Raw genomic sequence first — 20,695 nt, forward strand, 5'->3', positions numbered from 1 at the left:
AATGCTAACCAGCAAATATCCCCCCAGATGATATATGACAGTGATCCCTTAACTGGTCCCAAATCTACAATTTAGACCGGATCCCCTCAAGCCGGAACTTGACATCCTTCAACACCTTACTGGAAGGTTTCCAGTCATCAAACTGCCGAAGTAACTCCATCGTTTCGTCGTGCAATTCGCGGCGCACGTATTCTTCTTCTAAAAGACCGCGCATGGCGAAGGGAAGGATATATGGATTTGGAGTGATGGAGCCGCTGGCTCGTTTGATGCTTATTGTTGAATCTGGGACGGAGGATGTTTCCAGGGCGAATTCGATGGCCATGCTAGACGGGTGGTTGTGTAAGTTTTGAAATAGGGTAGTTTAGGGGGTTGGAGGGGCATACGAATACACAGTTTCGTCATCGTACAGGCGAGAATGGCCTTCTCCGGTATAGAGACTTCCTGCTAGTGGGGCGCTTAGTTCGCGGATTAGGCCGTGGTCTGATATGCCCAGGTTTCGGAGTTTGAGGGCGAAGCCGACTAAGTGGGAGAGGCTGGATTCGGTGGTGAGTATTTTAGTGTTGGGTGGATGGAGATGAGTGTTACTTACAAACTTGGGGCATGGACGCGGCCATCTACGAACACGGCGCGGTAGACGTAAGGGTGCGCTATGGGTGAAAAGAGAGAGGACTGCGAGCAAGTTAGTTGAATAGTATATGACAGGTAAGGAATATACACACCTCCAGAGAAACGAGTTGATCGTCAATACTGCCGATGTAAGAAATTCGAACACCAAAGTCAAGAGCACACTTAAGAGCTGCCTCATACGCCTTCGAGACATTGCTGAAAGGGAGTGCAAACTCGAACAGCTCTCCTGCCGAGCCGCTGATCCAGCGAGATCTGTAATCAGGGAAGGGACCGAGGTTTACACCAGCCATAGCGCAAATCCCGACTCTTTTAGCGTCAAGGCAGCCAAACTGGATCAGCTTCGCAACCAGCATAATCGCCACTGGTACTCCTTGACTGTGACAAGCAACCATAATGAAATCTGCTCTGCGGATTTCCTCCATCCAGTTTAGGAGCAGCTTCCAGAGTAGGTCTACCCGCTCTGTTATGCGGCCTTCTCCTTCCAAGGCGATCTTTTCAATATTGCAAGAATAGCCATGGCTTTCTGTGTACTTGCGAATGGCATCCGCGGCCATATTAGAGAACCGGATTGATGTACCTGTGGGTTGTCCGAGAACACTCCGAATGAACGGAGCTGGGAAATATCCATGGACACCAATAGCCAGAGCGCGTTTGACATGCAGCGGGTCCTTGACCCTGCTAACATGTTTGAGTTCTGGACCTTTTCCATAATGAAGGAATCGACCTAGACTCTGGAAGAGAGAAGGCGACTCCTCAAATGAGTATGTTTCTTCGAAACGTGGCAATACCTGGTTGGGGAGAATTTTCTGTAATTGCTTTGAGGCGGCGGTATCGGATGGTTGAGGCTCAGCTTGTGATGAGGTTGTGGAGGTGGTTTCGATTGTAGGTACAGGTCCATCTTTGGCACGGTTGTCTTTGGGAGGCTTTACTTTGATGCTGCCCTTTTGGGTGATCTTCACATTTGTTTCTGGTTCTGGGTCAAGAGTTGCAGGCTTGGATGGGGTTTGTGGTTCAACCGATGCTTCAACTGCTTCGCCTTGCTGCGGTTTGTCCGAGTGTCCGTCCCTTGTCAGATCCTTGGACCAGAATGACCAGCCAGATGATTTAGTAGTCCTAACCGGGGTCTGTGATCCTCCAGCAGGCTCTCTTGCCTCATCAGGGGGATCCTTTGGTGTCATATCAATTTCGGCAGTCTCGGTGGATTCGGCATTCGTCGAAGGCACTGTGGGCTCTGAAGCTGATGTCTCTTCTTGCTTGCTGGGCGCGTCAGAACCGTACCACATCTGAAGCCAAGATCGCTTCTGCGCCGATGGAGTGACTTCTAGAGTATCCTTCGTCTGCTCTGGCTCCGGTTCTGTTGGTTCCTCTTCGGCTACGACGTCGTTCACAGCAGACTGACTTTCTGCCTGCTCTGTCTCGGGTTCCGCGGCACGTTTTGTAGGCCCTGTAGGTTCTGTTGCAGTCGCGGCACTGTTGGATGTATTTGCTGGACCGTATATCCATGAGAGCCAGCCACCAGTGTACTGTTCGGGGCCCTCAGTATATCCTGCATGCAACGTGTTAGGATCGGCGTTAGGGGTCGCGTCCTGTTCCTTGGCGGGCTCTTCCGGTGGCTTAGTATCGTTCTCGCCAAACGCTTCTTTATCGGGTGTTACTGTCCCTGAAGCACTAGGTTCTCCGGTATTATCGATGGTTGGAGTGGAGGCCGAACCATCTGATGCAATGTTGACACGGGTTGTAGTAGCATCAGCGGGGAGAGATCTGGCCGAGGCACCCGCTTTTCTTGTGAGTTGAAGGGAAGGATGTCGAATCTTATTGGGAGTATCAAGGAGAGAAGTCGACGAGGCTGTGAAGCTCGAAGCTACATTTCTCGCTGCCGAAATGCTCTCACGGGCAACCTCGGTAACCGGGGCCGCTTTGGAGACTCTGGCAACGGATGACCAGGACCCGGGATACCAGCTCTATAACAGAATTCGATTAGCGAGAGAGATCGAAATTTAGACAATCCCAACACGCACTGCATTATGCCCTCTCGACTGGGAGTCAGAACGATCTCGAACATCACTAGGCGCTGGAGTCGGCGAGTCCTCGCCGGAGGGGCTAGGCTTGACTCTCTTGCGAGATCCCTTCGTCATGGAGGTAGAGGTAAAAACATCAGTAAAGCTATGCAATCAGTGAACGAGCATGTTAACGCCACGAAAGAGAGGGTGCCTGAATGATATCACGTCACATGTTTGGCACCACTTTTTGGCCTCAGGCCTAGTGCAATCCACTATCGCCATCAGCTCACAGGTCACGTGCCCCGGATATTACTTTCTCACCGCCTATCCTACCGCCTTTATACTCTCTTGTCTTTGTACAGATTAAGTATTAAAAAGAGCATTGAAAAGAGCATTGATAGTTGTATGAGAATATAGTAAACAAGAAAAGGTATATTACAAAGTGGAAATAGGATTATAGCACCCTTATGGGTAAGTAGCTAGTACATATTGTAATGGTGTTAAGCAAGTCAACTGACATAACGTTAGTATAGTTAAAGTGAAGAAGTTGAAATCAAAAAGCGGCAGAAAGACGAGCACATGACTTTTGAGCTGATGGTGGTAGTAGACAAACTGGAGAACTTGGAACCCGTCCAAAGGCGGTCAACGATACATATTGCCATTTTTTTTTTCTCGGATCTTCGAGGGAAAAGTATACATTCGCTCTTTTCCCCAGTCATTTAATTCCGACGTTTTTCTGGTCTGATCAGATCAGCTTTCCGTCAAAATGGCGATTCAGAAGAAGGTTAGTCCTGTTTTCTCTCTGTTGACCTCGCTTCACATACTGACTATCTACAGCATGGAAAAGGTCGTTTGGATAAGTGGTATCGGCTAGCCAAAGAGAAGGGTTACCGTGCCCGTGCTGCTTTCAAGTTGATCCAATTGAACCAAAAGTATGGTTTCCTGGAGAAGAGCAGAGTCTGTATCGATCTTTGCGCTGCGCCTGGTGTAAGTGTCACCAAAATTCTTGTGAAAAGCCGCATATCTAACTTCTCTACAGTCATGGTGTCAAGTTGCCGCAGAGTACATGCCAGCACAGAGTCTGATTATCGGTGTCGATCTCTCTCCAATCAAACCCATCCCCCGAGCCATTACTTTCCAGAGCGATATCACAACGGAAAAATGTCGCGCAACGATCAAGTCCCACATCAAGCACTGGAAGGCAGACATTGTTCTTCACGATGGCGCTCCCAACGTCGGTGCCGCCTGGGTACAGGATGCTTTCTCCCAGGCTGAACTGGTTCTGGAGTCCCTGAGACTCGCCACCGATTTCCTGGCCGAGGGCGGAAGCTTTGTCACCAAGGTCTTCCGTTCCAAGGATTACAACCCCCTGCTGTGGGTTTTCAAGCAGCTGTTCACTTCCGTCGAGGCCACCAAGCCTCCTTCGTCCCGTAATGTCTCTGCCGAAATTTTCGTCGTCTGCCGCGGATACAAGGCCCCTAAGCGTATCGACCCCAAGTTCCTCGACCCTAAGCACGTCTTTGCTGAACTTTCTGCCCCTACTCCCAACTACGAGGCGAAGGTTTTCAACCCGGAGAAGAAGAAGCGCAAGCGTGAAGGTTACGAGGAGGGAGACTACACTCAGTTCAAAGAGCTCCCTGTCACCGAGTTCATCAACACAACAGACCCCATCTCGATTCTGGGTGGTTACAACAAGCTCAGTTTCCAGCAACCTCCCGGTGGAGATCTTGCCATGTCTACTCTTGAACGTCTAGAGGACACTACAGAGGAGATCCGGACTTGCTGTGAGGATCTGAAGGTTCTCGGTAAGAAGGAGTTCCGTAACCTACTCAGATGGCGAATCAAGGTTCGCGAGAAGTTCGGTCTCGTTGTCAAGAAGAAGACCCAGGAGGGAGATGCGGAAGAAGTCGCCGAAGTCGCCCCCATGGACGAAGAGTTGGCCATCCAAGAAGATCTTATGCGCATGCGCGAGCAGGAGACTGCCAAGGGCAAGAAGCAAAGACGCAAGGAAAACGAAAAGAAGCGCAAGGAGATTGTCCGTCTGCAGATGAACATGACCACGCCTATGGAAATTGGTATGGAGCAGCCTGGAATGGGAGGCGATGACACAACTTTCTCTATTAAGCGCGTCGACCGTGAGGGTGCCAGAGACAAGGTCTTCAACGCTCGTGACCTTCAACCCGAAAGTGAAAGCGAGGATGATGAAGATGATGAAGATGAGGAGAGCGATGATGAAGGCGATCGTCTTGAGCGGGAGCTTGATACTCTGTATGAGAAATACCAAGAGCGCAAGGAAGACAAGGATTCGAAATTGCGTGCCAAGAAGAACCGCAAAGAATACGAAAAGGACGAATGGGACGGATTCTCTGACGAGAACAAGGGCAGCGATGATGAGCAGGAAGAGGAACAGGAAGACGAGGACGAAGACGAAGAGATGGCCGACTCAAACACAGAACCTCGTCCCGGAAACCTCTCAAACAACGCCTCCCTGTTCTTTGATCAAGATATCTTCCAAGACCTAGGAGTCGAGGAAGACGACGAGGAGGAGGAAGAAGAGCAGGAAGAGGAGGACGAAGGCGACAATATCTTCGAAATGGACGATGATTCGGACGTCGAGAAGGCCCCTGTTTCTAAGCAAAAGAACAAGAAGGATGCTAAGAAGAACGCCAAGAAGGACTCGGAATGGGAAGATGAGTCTGATCAGGGCGAGCCTGTCGACCTTGGAGATCCGAAGAACGCCAAGGGCCAGCTGGGTAAGTTGGTGTTGATATTGAGACTTATAAGATTCACCACTAACCTTCTCTAAAGATATCGATATTATTACTGCTGAAGCTATGGCTCTTGCGCAGTCAATGGCTACCGGTGAGAAGAAGTCGAACGACATTATCGACGATGGCTTCAACCGATTCTCCTTCCGTGACGTTGACGGTCTGCCCGAGTGGTTCATTGACGACGAGGGCCAGCACAGCAAGATGGTCCGTCCCACCACCAAGGCTGCCGCCGCTGCCATCAGAGAAAAGATGCGTGCCATCAATGCTCGTCCCATCAAGAAGGTCATGGAGGCCAAGGGCCGTAAGAAGTACAAGGCCGCCCAGCGCTTGGAGAAGCTCCGCAAGAAGTCTGCACTGTTGGCAGACGACGAGGCTCTCAGCGAGCGTGACAAGGCCGGTGCTATTGCCAAGATCATGAGCAAGGCTGGCAAGAAGAAGCCCAAGCAGGAAGTCAAGTTGGTTGTGGCCAAGGGTGCCAACCGTGGTATCTCTGGTCGTCCCAAGGGTGTCAAGGGCAAGTACAAGATTGTGGATGCCCGTATGAAGAAGGATATTCGTGCAGAGAAGAGATTGGCAAAGAAGAAGAAATAGAGGATGTGATGTGTCTATAGTTGAATCTAGTTTACATAGCAAAAGTCAAATCATTGTGATACCCCAGGGTTCATTCTTCTCAATCAGCAAGTTTCGATCATTGCTTTCATTGTAAAACGTACTAGACCGTACAAATCAACACTGTAAAGTCGAGTATAAGAAACGAAGTGGTGTCAAGGTACGGGCTAAAGCGCCAAGACAACCGGGGATCGCGTGGTTCCCCCGAGTGGCGCCTTAATCGATAAGCCTCTCTTTTTCTTTCTTCTCTCACCCCTCCATCCTTGGTCCTTTGCATTCCCTCCCTTGCATTTCTTACCTTGTTCATATTTTGCATATTCCCCATGGGATTTTTTGATCATCTCCAAAAAGGAGGGGCCGGAGCCTTCTCTCTACAGCCCAAGAAAGCGCAAATCCGCAAAGTCGTGCAGACTCGACCTGCTGCTCCTGCACCTACACTATCAGCAACACAAACCCCGGATTATCGGTCGCCGCGAGTCCCATCCTCGTCGGAGCGGAGCCGCAAGGCGCAAACGCTCCAAGCCCAGTCAGTCTCAAGTGACACTGACGCTCGCTCATCGAAACGCAGTACCCCCTCGCGCATTCGCAAAAGACCTACACCAGAACAACGGCTCTCCAGCGATGACGATGCAAGTGATAGTGATGCCTCGTTCGAGGTGCGAAAGCGTGCAAGAACGAGCGCCAGTGCCGAGCCCGACCTGGAGCGGCGGCTTCGGTCAGTGAAGGCATTCTCGGAGGAGGGGTCTCGACCTTTCAAGATGGTGCATGCTGCGGATATCTCGGGTCAAAAAGCCGGCAAGTTTAAGCCGGCGTTCGGTGCTGAGGGCAAGCCGAAACAAATTCTTCTGCAATACCCCAGTGCTTCGCAGCAGGAGAGGTACGTGACTTCAACGAGTACTTTGGACTGAACGAGCAGACACGCTAACTTTCATTTTTTAGGTTTGACTCGGTAGTTCCTCGAGACAATGACGAATTCCGGCCCATCGACGATATCGTGCAGGTCATCGAGACCGTCTCCGACAATTACATTCCAAGTGAAGAGGCAGACGAGTTCAACGACGAAACAACGGGTATCAAGCGAAGGCTACGCCGAGCTCTGGCTGTCACGTCCGAGAGCCAATTTCGGGGGGCTGTTGGTGACTACAACAAGGCTATCCAGCGACTGAGAAGCAACGGCAGTCTTGCCAGGCATTTAGACACAACGGAACGCATCAGTTTACCATGGGTAGAGCGAATCTTGACTCAAATTTATGCGCGCACAGTATCACCTCGGGTCGACTCCCTTCGGCAATACGAGAACGGCACGGACAACGTCTATGGAGAGCTCCTCCCGCGCTTCATCAGCACAATTTTCAAGGAAACCAAGCTCAAGTCAGGCCAGGTGTTTGTCGACCTTGGATCTGGCGTAGGTAATGTGGTCCTACAAGCCGCTCTCGAAATTGGATGTGAGAGCTGGGGCTGTGAGATGATGTCAAACGCTTGTGATTTGGCCGAGTTACAGCAGTCCGAGTTCAAAGCGCGATGCCGTCTCTGGGGACTTTTGCCAGGCAAGACGCATCTTGTCCGGGGTGATTTTCTCGAGCAAGAGAGCATTATCAGTGTCTTGAAACGGGCTGATGTGGTGCTTATCAACAATCAAGCGTTTACACCACAACTTAACAACGAACTCATTAACCACTTTTTGGATATGAAGGAAGGCTGCAAGATCGTCTCACTCAAGTCATTCGTCCCGGCAGGCCACAAGATCCAATCTCGCAACCTCAACTCTCCTATCAACCTCCTTCAAGTTCAACAGAAGAATTATTGGTCAAACAACGTTAGCTGGACCGACGTTGGCGGTACATATTTCATTGCCACCAAAGATAGTTCTCGGCTTAAGTCATTCATGGACAGCACTCTATGAATGGTGATGGCTTGAATTGTCACTTTGGATTGGCACGTACATTGTTTTTTGGCATGCTGTACAGTACACTGTCTTTGGATATACTTTTCTCTTTTCTGTTGGATTCATTTATGATATTATCTCCGAACATATAAACTTGAACTATATTTGGCGTTTCAGTCATGCAGATTATTTCATAATTTGACATCTAAAGCAAGCGCTATGCGATCTATTTGGTCCAGCCAAGTCAAAAGGCACCGCTCTTCATGTACAATTCGCCAGAGGGACTTCCGGTAACCCTGTCGTTCACCCAGTGCATTAAAATTTTATGAAAATTTTGAAGCCTTGTTCATGGCGTCAGCTTCCTGACCCATTCTCGCCATCCAGCGATCAACCAGATCTTGGTTCTCCTTTTTAAGTCGACTGGACCGATCCTCAGCCATGTTGAGTTGAAGGTTCAGTGTTGCCATCTCATCTTGGAAATCCTAATCATGCAAAAGATATTAGCATCTGCCTCGCTCTAAGACTTACATAAATGTAATAAAAATGATAGAACTGCTTACCTCTAGAAGCTTGGCTTTCCCTTTCAGCTCGGCATCTCTGTCTTTCAAGCGGAGCAGAAGATGCACCTTCTCACTTTCTAGAGTGTTGATCCGTCGATCATCCAGCTTGCTCCTCTTGTGAAGCTTTTCTAACTCCATATTTGCTCGATTCAAGCGGTCTTGCAAGTCATAGCGGGAGCGCTGTGCCTCGGACAGCTCCGCACGGGCTGTATTAAGAAGATCAGTCGGAGTAGAGCCTGATTCGGTAGCTAATAGTTTCTTGGATGGCGCTAGCAAGGGAGCTGGAATGCTTTGAGAATCACTCTGCTTGGGCGTTGAGCTGGTGCTTGCAGCAGCAGCTACGGCGTGCAGTTTGCTGGTGCGATCTGCAAGCTGAGTATCTAGATCGGTAAAATATGATGTCAGTTGGAATCACTCAACAACACCATTCGGAAGACGAACAGGCATCGTAGAGAGAAGCATTAGCTTTCTCTCTCTGATCTCGAACTGTCAGGGCAGCCAAGTACTCATCTCGCCAGTGGGCCATGGGTATGTGATAGGAGTGGAGTGATGAGATGCGGTGCTATCGCTATCAACTGTCCACCGCCCGATCGACCGCCCGTCATCGAATCCGGCTGCACCCCAACTCCAACTCTCCTCACTTCCCCTGCAGCAGAGATTATTACGTCTTTGCTCGATATTGGAAACTTCCTCTGTTCGTTTATTGTTCTTTGACTGGTCTCTTGGCCGATTCCCTGCCATGGCGTCACGAAAGAAGGTCCTCCTGAAGGTACAGCTTCCCGCAACTACCCCATGTGCCGGTCTTCAAATTCTATGAAAATGAGCTATCTTACTGACTTAGTGCTTCCGTGCTATAGGTTATCATCCTCGGTGACAGCGGTGTCGGAAAGACAAGTTTGATGAACCAATATGTCCGTTCAACCTCGCCCCAGCGCTCGGCAGCTGTGCCGCAGTCGGTCGCCAATTCCTACCAGCGCTAACATACAATTTTTTCGAGACATATAGGTCAACAAGAAGTTCAGTGGAAGCTACAAGGCTACCATCGGAGCCGATTTCCTGACGAAGGAAGTCCTCGTTGATGACCGACTCGTCACAATGCAGGTGAGGCTTGGAACCACCCCGGTCGCCACGTGGGGGCTATAACTGACGGGAATATACTAGATTTGGGATACTGCAGGTCAAGAACGGTTCCAGTCATTGGGTGTTGCCTTCTACCGAGGAGCCGACTGCTGCGTCCTTGTCTACGACGTGAACAATTCCAAGAGTTTCGAGGCGCTGGATAGCTGGCGTGACGAGTTCCTTATTCAAGCTAGCCCCAGAGATCCCGAGAGCTTCCCATTCGTGAGTTCAAATTTCCACATTTTGCCTGGCGAGGCAAGAATGATATGATGTGGTCCGTGCTAATCATGTGCAGGTGGTCATCGGAAACAAGATCGATGTGGAGGAGAACAAGCGCATGATCTCCTCAAAACGGGCTATGACGTTCTGTCAGTCCAAGGGTAACATCCCTTACTTCGAGACCAGTGCCAAGGAAGCTGTCAATGTCGAACAGGCCTTTGAAGGTGAGTCAAAGAGTCCAGTCTATGAGTGATTCGGTATATACTCACAACAAAATCTAGTCATCGCGCGCAGTGCCCTCGCCCAGGAAGAGGCCGAGGAGTTCAGTGGTGAATTTAGTGACCCGATCAACATCCATCTGGACAACGACCGCGATGGCTGTGCCTGTTGATATACCCTTCCCATTCTCTTGATGTTCCAGCGACCCTTTTCTTTTGTGTTTCTGTACTGTCTTCACATTGGTCTCCGGTTTTCAGTCTGTAGAGGAAACTATGATTTTACTTTTGGACGTTGCCTTTCTTCGGCTTGTAGATATTTTAGGTCTCGTGGGTTTCAGAGAAGCCTCACTTTTCACTCTATATCACTTGGTTTCCTAATCTAACTATACTAGGGGTTTAAGTCTTCTTCACGTCTCTTTATAGAATCTAGATAGTGAACCAGAGCTACTCGAAAATGGGCAAGAAATAGGTGCAAAAATAGTGAGAAATGAGAAGCCAAAGTAGAGCGAATATACCACATCAACCGCTAACCCAGCTCTAGGGATCCGTGTAGAAATTAATACTTCATAGAACTCCGTTGTATGCCTGAAAATGCCTGAAATGTTCCTGAACGGCCTGGTGACATTTCGCCCCAGGACCCTTATCGGAAAGGCTTGGCGTCAACCCCCGTCTTCGCTCTTGGCAGGTACCTGGTCACGTTCGTTTTTACTCCGGGTCACTCGTTGCGCCGATGCTGTGCCGCCTGACTCTTCATAGACATCAGCAGACGCAGACCTAGCGATTGCGACATCGGCGACACCGGCGACATCCATCACGACATACAATACCTCTGAACAGGTCGCGCGACACAATCTTCATTGCTTCACCCACCCCAAGAACACCTTCAATATGGCTCCTGCCACTTCAGATGGACCTGGTGCAAGGGTATTTGGTATACCTCGGAGAACACTAGGAATAATCCTCCTCCTGGTGGTAGTTGTCCTCTGGACAACTTCGAATTTCCTCGGAAGCGTATGCGCTCCCCGATCTCGAATCAACTTGTTGCACACAGTTAACTGACTTGATATTGAATGACTGCAGACAATATTCGCCGATAGAACGTACCCCAAACCCTTCTTTGTGACTTATACAAACACTTCGATGTTCATGCTGCCCCTCTTTACAATCCTTATCCGGCGGACATGGGGTCTCTGGCGCCAGGGCAGACTTTCCCAGATTACTTCGTTCAAGAGTTTGTTGCGACACTTGGATTCGCATGATCCCAAGGCTGAGGAGGAGAGTATATTGCGTGGTGACTCCGATGAGGAAGGTGCGCGGTTGAGACGTCCTAGTCACGATGCCTCGAATGCCAAGTTGGGGTTGAAGGCTACGGCTAAATTGAGTGTTCAGTTTTGTATGCTTTGGGTAAGACTACTTTCGCTGATTGGCTATATGGGCTGGTTGCTAACTTGTTATAGTTTGTTGTATGTTGTACATCCCACGTTTCGGTTGATGGTGTATGAGTTAAGGGTAACATGAACTAAACTGTGCTTTTTGGATAGGCAAACTACTTTGCCATGGCGTGTCTTCAGTTCACTACCGTTGGCAGTACAACTATTTTGACTTCCACTAGTGGTAAGTATTCCGTGTTTTGAACATTCAACATTCTCGTGGTCTGATACATACTTGCTTCCAGGTGTTTGGACTCTGATCTTCGGTGCTGTTATTGGCGTTGAGAAATTTACGGCTCGCAAATTCTTGGGTGTCATCGCTTCATTGATTGGCATTATCTTGATTTCGCGCGTCGACCTCACCAAGTCTGACGACGCAGGCGCAGCCTCAGACGGTAGCGAGGGCTCATTCCCGCACAAGTCGTCTGGAGAAATTGCTCTGGGAGACGCTATGGCTGCTTTCAGTGCCATCATGTATGGTCTTTACACCATCGTGATGAAGAAGCAAGTAGGCGACGAGTCCAAGGTGGACATGTCACTATTCTTCGGACTAGTCGGATTCTTCAACGTTGTCCTTCTTTGGCCTGGTTTCTTCCTTTTCCATTGGACTGGAATGGAACCTTTTGCCTTCCCAGAGACGAGCCGAGTTTGGACGATCATTCTGGTATGTTTCAAGCCGCCCTCGCCACTCATGGTCATATAACTGACTAGTTTGAACTTCAGTCAAACTCGCTTGCATCATTCATCTCTGACATCTTCTGGGCTTATGCCATGCTCCTTACTACACCCCTTATCGTGACAGTCGGTCTCAGTCTAACCATTCCCCTTTCTTTGGTTGGACAGATCGTCCTACAGGGTCAATACGCTGGCGCATTATATTGGGTTGGAGCAGCTATTGTGTTCCTATCATTCTTGGTTGTCAACCATGAGAGCAAGACGCAGGATGATCTTGCTAATCCTAATGGAGCAGGCGGGCCCTCTTCCAGTGAGTATAGCAGCATTCCTGTGGAGGAAGAGGAGATGCGTTAAGTGAGGCATGTAAATTATTTTCTTTCCTTTCTCGTTCGTTGCATCTTTTCACAACGGCGTTATCATATTGCTTTCTTATTCCCTATATCTTGCTACCTAGTCTTTTGGGGGGGGGGTCTTTTTGGCTTTTCTAAATTGAGCGGAGTAAATTTCGTAATACTCTATATATAAAACGTTAAGACCATAAGTCTTTCCGCATCCTCTACACGGATATGATCTAGTGACTAGGCACAACATAGCCTTAGAGTAGACAGGCTTTAGATGATCGCAAATGGCATTACGATTACAGACTACATATCCTTCAGTTCTAAGCTACATGAGATACATATATTTGTGCATATTGGCCAGCTGGATTCGAGAATCTTTTACGGATGTTGTCGGGTGAGAGTTGAGCCAAGAAATTAAAGCTTTGTTACTCACACCCTGGATCCAAAATAGATCAAAAAAAATTCCTGAAGGAGTTGACTGCTTTTTAGACAAAAGGCATCTTTTGTCCGGCAGCTTACATGCTTAATGCGACGCGAGAGTGACAGCCATCCGAAGAGTCCCATTAAATCTGTAGGTTCTATAATGTTCAGACTGCATGCTTCAGGATCGTACCAGCAGCGAAGATCCAGTATCTTCAGCAAGAAAGGATGGGGACCTGACTGCAATAATTGACCTAGTTTTACTCAATTTGGCAGGGCACGCGATGGGGGTATGAGCTCATCCTGCATAATACGTGAGCGAGTGAACAGCTATCCTGCCTAAGTCATGACACCAGATTTGCGGTCAGTTTGAAGGTATAAGTTGCTTTGGTCCTTCTGACGCTGCGTCCAGCAACCTACAGCAATCTATGCCAAAACGGACAGGGGCAACCTAGTCAATGGTGATTGTTGCACACTTACCGACAGCCGTATCAGCGGGATCGCGAGACGCGGGCGAGATACCTGGGGAGTCCCAGAGGTTGCTCAATGGTGGCTCGTAAACACCTGCCACAGTTGCGACAATGTTGATTTGTCTGAATGTTTGCAGGGTTGTGTCTCGGCGATCTTGGATCTGGGCCCAGTTTGTCACTTCTGTAGCAGGAAACCCTGCACGATAAGCCTCAGATTGGGTCAGTGGATGGGAATACTTCTTTCATGTCAAGTAGATTTCAGGGAGGGGCTTTAGATCGGCCAACATCACAGAACAGCCTGCTTCAAGCAAGAGCTCGCTAATTGCGTGACCGATACCTGAACTTGCACCTGTTACTGGTGCGACTTTGCCCTTGAGATCATATGTAGACAAAACGTTAGTGATTAGATGACGCTTTAAGGCTGCACAGTAGGCCGGAAGGAAGATAGGCAGGCATCAAAGGAAACGGGGGAGGAACTGCTGTGTTGTTCGCTCAATCTGCAAGTACTTGGACCCTACCTGAATGTGCACCTGTATAACTAGAAGGGGCGTTAACCCGATCAGGCCCTGTGCATCATCTCGAAAGTGAGTGACCCAAAAAAGTCATCGATCACATATCAGAACTGGGCATTTTGAATCCATGCAACTTGTTGCTTCAGTACTAGTTTTGATCGAGGAGTCATCAAAAATGGGAAAGGGTTTAGTTGATTAAGGAAAATGCCACTTGTCATTTTGGAGACTATTGAAGTCTTCATCGTGATTCATATATGCCAGTTATATTTGGCCCGCCTTGTGCCTAACCTTTGTGTAGATCTCGCAACGGCCCTTAAACGCGGACCGCTGATTTGCGGTAAGGCCGCGGCTGGGTCCAGAGATCCGTTCAGGCTGACCTCAAGAATGGCTGTAATATCGAGGTTCGTGTGGCTTTTCATTCGACGATATTTATGGCGTGGAACAATAGCAGATGGGCGGTTGAAGAAGCAATCGGAATGTAGAAGCAAGGATTATAAAGATAGCACGAGGGCTTATGATCAGGATATGATGAGCACTTGGCCAAATCAAGTCGGTTATGTCATGATGATCTGAAAAGTCGCGATACTCAAGGGCTCAGCTGTACGGATCGAAAAGCGGCAAGGGATGGGCACTTCCATTGAAGGGGAATGATTCGAATGCCAACAAGCTACAAGGGGGCTCATCTTCCTAATTGAGGAAGTGATTGTTGTTCGTGCTACCCTAACTATTCTAAGAATGCTTTAGAAGTGGCGCTGTATACGTATGCTATGCACAAAACTGAATCGGTCGAGGATCGGGCAGGTTGGGAAGTCTCAGATCATGTTTCTTTGAAATAAGCGGCTTGATCATGAGTAGTCCAGGACTACGATATATGAATCTATGATGATGTTATATACGTATGTACATCATGGTAACACATCTATACACAACTCATACCAAACTTGCCGGTCTTTCATATATAAATGCTCGTCTCGTCGGCCTCATTCTACCGTCCTCGGCGCCTTTCGATTCGAATTATTTCTACCTAGGACTGTATCATCAATAGCCTAGCCTTCTATTCTTATCCCTGTGTTTGCAAAATGTCTGAAAGAAAGGTATGTCATGAAAATCTCATTAGTATTAGTTAGTGCTGATACAGTATCAAGAGAATATCTTACAGTGTCAAGGAAGAGAGAGATTACAGTATAATGTGCACTAAATGCAAAGAGTATGTCTGGCCAGATTATTAAATTCACTTTTACTGACGCAATTGAGTAGAATCGTGTGCAATGATACTGGAGCTGAAAGTTGGACCTCAACTGACTCTTTCCCTCCTATTTGGGTTCCCCCGTAGGTACAAGAGTAGCATTCCAAGATTTGTCTAATAAGTACTAGTGTCCTTACTGCGGACGCTATCAGAAAGCTTAAGGCACTGGAAGGCGTTGTCGTGAAGGAGTTGCAACAAATATGAGAACTAAGAATAATTGTAATTGAGAGGATATTAGGTCTGGTTGTGAGTGCTCAGAAATGACGTTTCGAAGCTAGTTTGTGCATGTAATTCGTTATCAAGAACATTCTATCTGGCATGCAGGTAGTTTTGGATCTTCTAGCGCTTAGCTCCTATGTGTGATACCTCTACGATTGAGTTGATTGATTTCAGGACTGAACTATTTCGTATGAGTAGTGTAGACCATGAGATTGCTGGATCTTACTCATATATAATGTCTGCTTTTGTGTCAGCAAAGACTGTTTCTTGTTCTTTTCTGCATCAATACGCTATACGCTGGCGAGAAAAGTAAACAGAACTATAACCATTTGGTGAGGTTTCCCCATTAGGGAAAGCGGGCGGAGTAACGATGATGAGGTCATCGCGAGATCGTCCCGATGGGAAGTTGATAGATCAATGTGAACATTGCCCCTATTGATCGAACTGCAAATACTGCTCAGATGGCTAGCTATCTTGCCATGTTCGAATCGCCATATGCCTTCATCGGTCAGACCTTTCAAGACTACCGTTCCCTCTCTATCCTATTCTTCTATCTGTTCTCTTGCGCCGCCCTCACAACAAAAATTCTCCTGAACATCTATCAGCGCTACCAAGCCCGCAAAACGCAGTCGAATTGGCGCCACGACTATGGGATTCAATTCGTCACGTTCATTGCGCTGTCAATTGTCAGCATCGCAACAACATGGCACTACATGTTCGCTCTCTTCGCTCATTCCTATCGCAACTGGGAAGCCGCTCAGCCACCTAAGCAGCAGGTACTGATTGAGCTAGCACCACGTCTAGCGAAATGGGAGTTCTGGCTGCGGGATACGAAACTGTTCCAGGAAGCGTGGGAATGTGTGTCTGCGACGCCTGCACGATCATGGTGGAGCGAGCAGATTTTTGAATGGACGATTGGGTGGAGTTTATTCCTGGGTGTTATGGGTGTGTACTCAATGTCACGTCTGAAATTCGCTTGAGCCTATCGTTAACCTATGACTAGGTCGTCGGTACAAGATCCCCGGTGTCTGGATGTACATGCTGCTCGGGCAAATTGTTGCCATCTCATTCGCGCTGAATCTTTTCTTTGTTACCATTCTTGTATCCAGCCCGATCGACAGCCAGTCGGTGAAGCTTGCATGGATGCCTCCAGCGCTCCTCGAGCTTATGCCGGTCGTTATATCTGGCCTCGGTGCTGTGGCCACTCCTTTCGCCGCGAACACAGAGTACTTTATGTATGTTCTTGCGGTTCCTCACATTTTACTCTTCATTCCAGGGCTGCTCTCCCCTCAAGTTCTGCCCCAGGGCTGGGGAGCTTATGTCGCTCAGCCTACGCGACGATACGCTTTCGTGTACAAATGGCTGCTCGCTTTTTCCGTGGCCATCCAAGCACAAAGTATTTATTTGGTTGTTTTGAATGCACCCAGCTCCCTAGGAAGTTCAGCGGTCGAGATTGGGCGGATATTGATCGATGCCATGTTCGAGCATCCGGCCATGAGTAGCCTTGGGTGTGATGTGGTGTGTTGTACCATTTCTGTGACTATCTGGTTCTTGTTTGGGGGCGGTTTCCAGGAGATGCTCGACTTATAGGCGCGAGGTTAGGCAAATATGTCCGGCTACAACTCAAGTCGAAAACCCGCAAATGCGACCTGGCATTGAACGAGTGTGTTTATATATTAAGACAAGCCAATCAATTTCGGCGTAATTTGTTCCTCCGTGATCGTCTATTCGGATTCTTGTCTACTATTTATTATTTCCAGGGCACGTCTACCCCAAGGTCTCTGGCAATACGCATTGCCGAAACGACACATCCCTCTAACAACACCATTCCGTCCCAACACCAACCCCCGGCCAGATACACGCCATCATCTCCATTATTCCAGCCTTTATCTGCCCGGCCCTCGGAGATCTTGTTGATAAGTAGCTGGCTGGTGGGATTACGCAAGACGCGCGGGAATCTCGCAGAGCGGATGATTTTGCTCGGGTCGATGGGTGTCAGTGGGTTTGTCGTAACGAGGAGGGAGTTGGGCTGAACATGAACGGCCTCCGTGGTATCTTCATTTGTGCAGAGGTAAATTTGCTGGGTAGTCACTGCATCTCCGGAGGCGGCGTGGTGCTTGCTCGTCCCAGCGCGGACGAGATTCGTAGAGTCCGTATGCGCAACAGTCTGCACCATTGTCATCGGCACATGCTGCATCTGAGTTCGTAAGGGCTCGAAGATACGAGCCGCCGCGTCAGGAGCCACGGCCAACACGATCAAGTCGAAGCGCTCAGTGCTTTCAGAGCCATCCACGCAGGTCGTCAGCAACGAGCCGTCATCATGAGCCGCAGACACGACTCTTGTAGACTCGACACCTAGCCGGACATCTATACCACGCAGAAGCTTCTCCTGCACCGTGTGCACGCCGTCAGTGACGACAAAATGCGGCTGCCGGTGTGTTTGCCTCTTATAGGCCAGTACGTCTGACGCTGGGAACCGCAGCATCTCCGCATGTGTGCATGTAGACACACTAGAGATCATCGGCAGCAGATACCGCGTAATGTACGCCTGCGGTAGCCGTATGCGCTGGAGATAGGCGTTGAGCGACTCGCCCTCGCCGTTCGAGGACTGCGCCGGGGCGACCAAAAAGCAACACAGCGTAAACCAAAGATAGCAGATCAATACCATGGCGACCTCCATACTCCATTGGAACATATCCCCACGCAGGAGGGGTGGCCATTGGTGGAAGTTGGAGGCGTGAATCATATAGGGTTCCAGGGGGGCCGGAGACGTAGGGGTGTGTCCCGGTCTTCCTTTTAACGGGGGTAAAAGCCGCACAAAGTTGAACAAAAATGGTTGCTGGTGATAGTCAATATCTAAATAATCGTACATGCGGACGAGATTATGATAAAAACCGCCCGCAAAGGCGCGCATGGGCACGTCCGCCCAGGTCGCATGTTTTGACGCGACGGGCAGCGCTATAGACTCGGCTGCCAGCGAGGGTCGCGAGTTCTAGAGCGAGTCAGTTCTGCATTCTCTCAAACACCGGCGCGCCATGGCATCGTTTATGCTCATAGCAAGGGCTGAGGCTAAGGGATCAGACCTTGTCAATCAATCGCACGCGGAATCGCTGCTGTGGATCGTGGTGCAATAGGTATGCGGTCACCAGTCCGGCCATACCAGTTCCTACCACGGCAACATCGCGTATGTGCTCTTGCATCTTGCGATGGTATGTCTCATGAGGTAGGTTTCAAAGAAGCATGGGGACTAGAAATATGCGACCCTAGGCTAAATTCGACGAGCCGAGGGCACACAGCCACACATAGATAGATGTACGCTAAACGAAAACGAGGACCACAGCCAACGCTCAAACCCCCCCCCCCCCCCCCTTCATTAGGGGTCCCTTGGCTTGTTGAGGTAGTTTGGTCGAGCTCGTTTTCGTTTCTGCGGGCACGCACACCCTTGAACGCGATCTCCACTGCGAGCCCTCGACACGCTTGACAGTGGCCTTGGTTAGAATCTTTCCCGCTCTAGAACAATCGAAATGACTTCTTCCCAAAGTGGAATTGTAATGATTCCAGAAACTGCCATAGAAAAACCAGACCTTAGGAGTGTGCTTCAAGGCGAAAGGTGGTGGGTGAACCTTCTTTTCGGGCGGGTCTGAATTTGCCGCAGGATTAACTGGTTTTTACCAACTTCTTCCCACCTCTGAGCCTGCTTTCTCTGTAGAGTACTCCAGACTGCTAGAATTGTTGATTCCGCCCTCAACGGCGCGAATGGTAATACTCTATTTACTTGGGAAGGCTGATCACTTCTAACGAAAATTTAGTGTCTGGGCGCAATGGAATCATCTTACCACAGGTTGATCCTCCCCAATCTCCCTTTTCCCCATTGTTGTCTAACACGTCCCAGAGAGACTGGGATTCACGTTCGTCGAACGGTTCCTTTGGCTCTACGTTGGTGTTTCTATTCGTCGCCATTCCCAATTGCAATAGCTCATTCGCATTCAGACCCAGTCATAATAGTGGGCTATGGCTGTTCTCTTCTTCCCACTGTATACAGGTACCTCTACCCGGTAGTAGCTTGAAAGCGTTTAATCTCGAGCCCTGATGTTGACTGACGTTGACTGAAACACTCGGTGAACGCATGCATATCCATTTGAACCACTGCCACATCACGTTGCCCACCACGTGCCGGCTACCAAACCCAGTGTGCTCCAATCAAATACAACAGGTCACCAGCATGAATGTCATAGGTCTCGCCCAGCATTTCTACTTGGCAAAGACTTAGATCCGTGCCTTGAAACCTGTTACGCATATCTGCCAAAAAGACGTTGCACATACTAATGTGGGGGCCATATGAGCTACGGCAAGCATGTGACGAGGATTAAGCGCACCAAAGGCGAAGGCGAGGTAAAGTGCCGAGCGTTGTGTTTGATGCGGATGGAATTGATCGTCATAGGACATTTGGCCATGAATTGGCAGGTATGGAACAGGTAGCGGTATCACTCGCAAGTCATGCGGGCAAAGGGATAAGTCAGACCAGTGATATCGCCATGGTGGAGCGTGCGAAATGGCTCCCAAGACCTAGATAGGCGAGCTTTGTTTTATTGAGCGGAACCATCAACCCAACGAAGAGCAGGTCGCTGATTCCTTGAGGGCGGTGCGGAGCAGCGACGCAGGGATCGACGTGGTTTGGCCCTGTGCCGAGGCAGCGAAGTGCTGCAAATCCGTTTATACGGCCACCGAAGGTCTGAGTAGACACGAAGATCATGAGTTCAGGAATTGGAAAAAGATCGTCACCGGTGTACGCTCGGCTCGCCAGGCGTTGTAGATAGCAACTCGGTCGCAACTCGGCCTGTCTGAAGCAGGGACGGCGTTCCATGAACTCCCGGTGCGTAGACCCCAAGCACAGTTCCCCCTTTATCAGGGTGCATTAACCGTCGGCTGTGCACTGCGATTCGCTTTTCGCCACGGTTCAGCAGTATCTCGCTCGGCTGGGAATCATGGATACGCTCGACGCCAAATCGTATAGTAATCCCTCCCTGGGACCGAGCAGAATCTCGCGCAAATGACTCGCTCACTCCAGCAACAGTGAGCCCTAAGTGTGTCTCCGGCGATATTCTGCAAATCCAGCGAGGAGCCCTGGGATCGCGGCTTGACCGCAGAGCAGATCGCAGCGTGCAGCGACTCCGCTGTTTTGGACTTAAAGACAGCATCGCCGTCCACGGTTTAGAATACCCACATGTGCAACTTGGCGGTATCGTGCCGCGGCGTCCAACCCCCAAACTCCCGCGGTCATGTCTCCTTGCAGCTATGGGAGAAGGATGTAAAGCCCTTGGATATCGCGGAAGGGAAATAGAAGCCTTGAGCCTTCTCATCATGGGGTGTGGTT

The 20,695-nt window shown here is 49.4% G+C and overlaps 8 protein-coding genes across 8 annotated transcripts; 5 read left to right on the forward strand and 3 right to left on the reverse strand.

Annotated features, from left to right (window-relative positions):
* Positions 1 to 64: 64 nt before the first annotated feature.
* N7508_003324 (uncharacterized protein) lies at positions 65 to 2,762 on the reverse strand (the record flags this gene model as incomplete). The annotated part of the gene is made up of 5 exons (XM_058461390.1): positions 65 to 323; positions 384 to 533; positions 590 to 669; positions 720 to 2,588; positions 2,646 to 2,762. 5 exons carry the CDS (start codon positions 2,760 to 2,762, stop codon positions 65 to 67), a joined length of 2,475 nt encoding a protein of 824 aa, XP_058321967.1.
* A 631-nt stretch (positions 2,763 to 3,393) lies between these two features.
* spb1 (rRNA methyltransferase spb1) lies at positions 3,394 to 5,989 on the forward strand (the record flags this gene model as incomplete). The annotated part of the gene is made up of 4 exons (XM_058461391.1): positions 3,394 to 3,411; positions 3,465 to 3,614; positions 3,667 to 5,380; positions 5,436 to 5,989. 4 exons carry the CDS (start codon positions 3,394 to 3,396, stop codon positions 5,987 to 5,989), a joined length of 2,436 nt encoding a protein of 811 aa, XP_058321968.1.
* Positions 5,990 to 6,330: 341 nt separating this feature from the next.
* Positions 6,331 to 7,910, forward strand: dot1 (histone methyltransferase DOT1; the record flags this gene model as incomplete). The annotated part of the gene is made up of 2 exons (XM_058461392.1): positions 6,331 to 6,884; positions 6,947 to 7,910. 2 exons carry the CDS (start codon positions 6,331 to 6,333, stop codon positions 7,908 to 7,910), a joined length of 1,518 nt encoding a protein of 505 aa, XP_058321969.1.
* A 305-nt stretch (positions 7,911 to 8,215) lies between these two features.
* Positions 8,216 to 8,978, reverse strand: N7508_003327 (ATG16 family protein; the record flags this gene model as incomplete). Its single annotated transcript, XM_058461393.1, has 3 exons — positions 8,216 to 8,374; positions 8,453 to 8,832; positions 8,894 to 8,978. The coding sequence occupies 3 exons, from the start codon at positions 8,976 to 8,978 to the stop codon at positions 8,216 to 8,218; spliced, it is 624 nt and encodes a 207-aa protein (XP_058321970.1).
* Positions 8,979 to 9,191: 213 nt separating this feature from the next.
* On the forward strand, positions 9,192 to 10,181 carry rab7 (Rab family GTPase YPT7; the record flags this gene model as incomplete). The annotated part of the gene is made up of 6 exons (XM_058461394.1): positions 9,192 to 9,221; positions 9,310 to 9,363; positions 9,458 to 9,553; positions 9,614 to 9,793; positions 9,867 to 10,014; positions 10,072 to 10,181. The coding sequence occupies 6 exons, from the start codon at positions 9,192 to 9,194 to the stop codon at positions 10,179 to 10,181; spliced, it is 618 nt and encodes a 205-aa protein (XP_058321971.1).
* A 715-nt stretch (positions 10,182 to 10,896) lies between these two features.
* Positions 10,897 to 12,467, forward strand: N7508_003329 (DMT family transporter; the record flags this gene model as incomplete). Its single annotated transcript, XM_058461395.1, has 5 exons — positions 10,897 to 11,019; positions 11,089 to 11,412; positions 11,550 to 11,622; positions 11,684 to 12,102; positions 12,162 to 12,467. 5 exons carry the CDS (start codon positions 10,897 to 10,899, stop codon positions 12,465 to 12,467), a joined length of 1,245 nt encoding a protein of 414 aa, XP_058321972.1.
* Positions 12,468 to 15,800: 3,333 nt separating this feature from the next.
* On the forward strand, positions 15,801 to 16,911 carry N7508_003330 (uncharacterized protein; the record flags this gene model as incomplete). Its single annotated transcript, XM_058461396.1, has 2 exons — positions 15,801 to 16,266; positions 16,325 to 16,911. The coding sequence occupies 2 exons, from the start codon at positions 15,801 to 15,803 to the stop codon at positions 16,909 to 16,911; spliced, it is 1,053 nt and encodes a 350-aa protein (XP_058321973.1).
* Positions 16,912 to 17,071: 160 nt separating this feature from the next.
* On the reverse strand, positions 17,072 to 18,521 carry N7508_003331 (uncharacterized protein; the record flags this gene model as incomplete). The annotated part of the gene is made up of 2 exons (XM_058461397.1): positions 17,072 to 18,313; positions 18,405 to 18,521. 2 exons carry the CDS (start codon positions 18,519 to 18,521, stop codon positions 17,072 to 17,074), a joined length of 1,359 nt encoding a protein of 452 aa, XP_058321974.1.
* Between the last annotated feature and the right edge of the window lie 2,174 nt (positions 18,522 to 20,695).

This window comes from Penicillium antarcticum (genome assembly GCF_028974205.1).
Source record: "Penicillium antarcticum strain IBT 31339 chromosome Unknown utg000003l_segment0_segment0, whole genome shotgun sequence".
Classification (NCBI taxonomy): domain Eukaryota; kingdom Fungi; phylum Ascomycota; class Eurotiomycetes; order Eurotiales; family Aspergillaceae; genus Penicillium; species Penicillium antarcticum.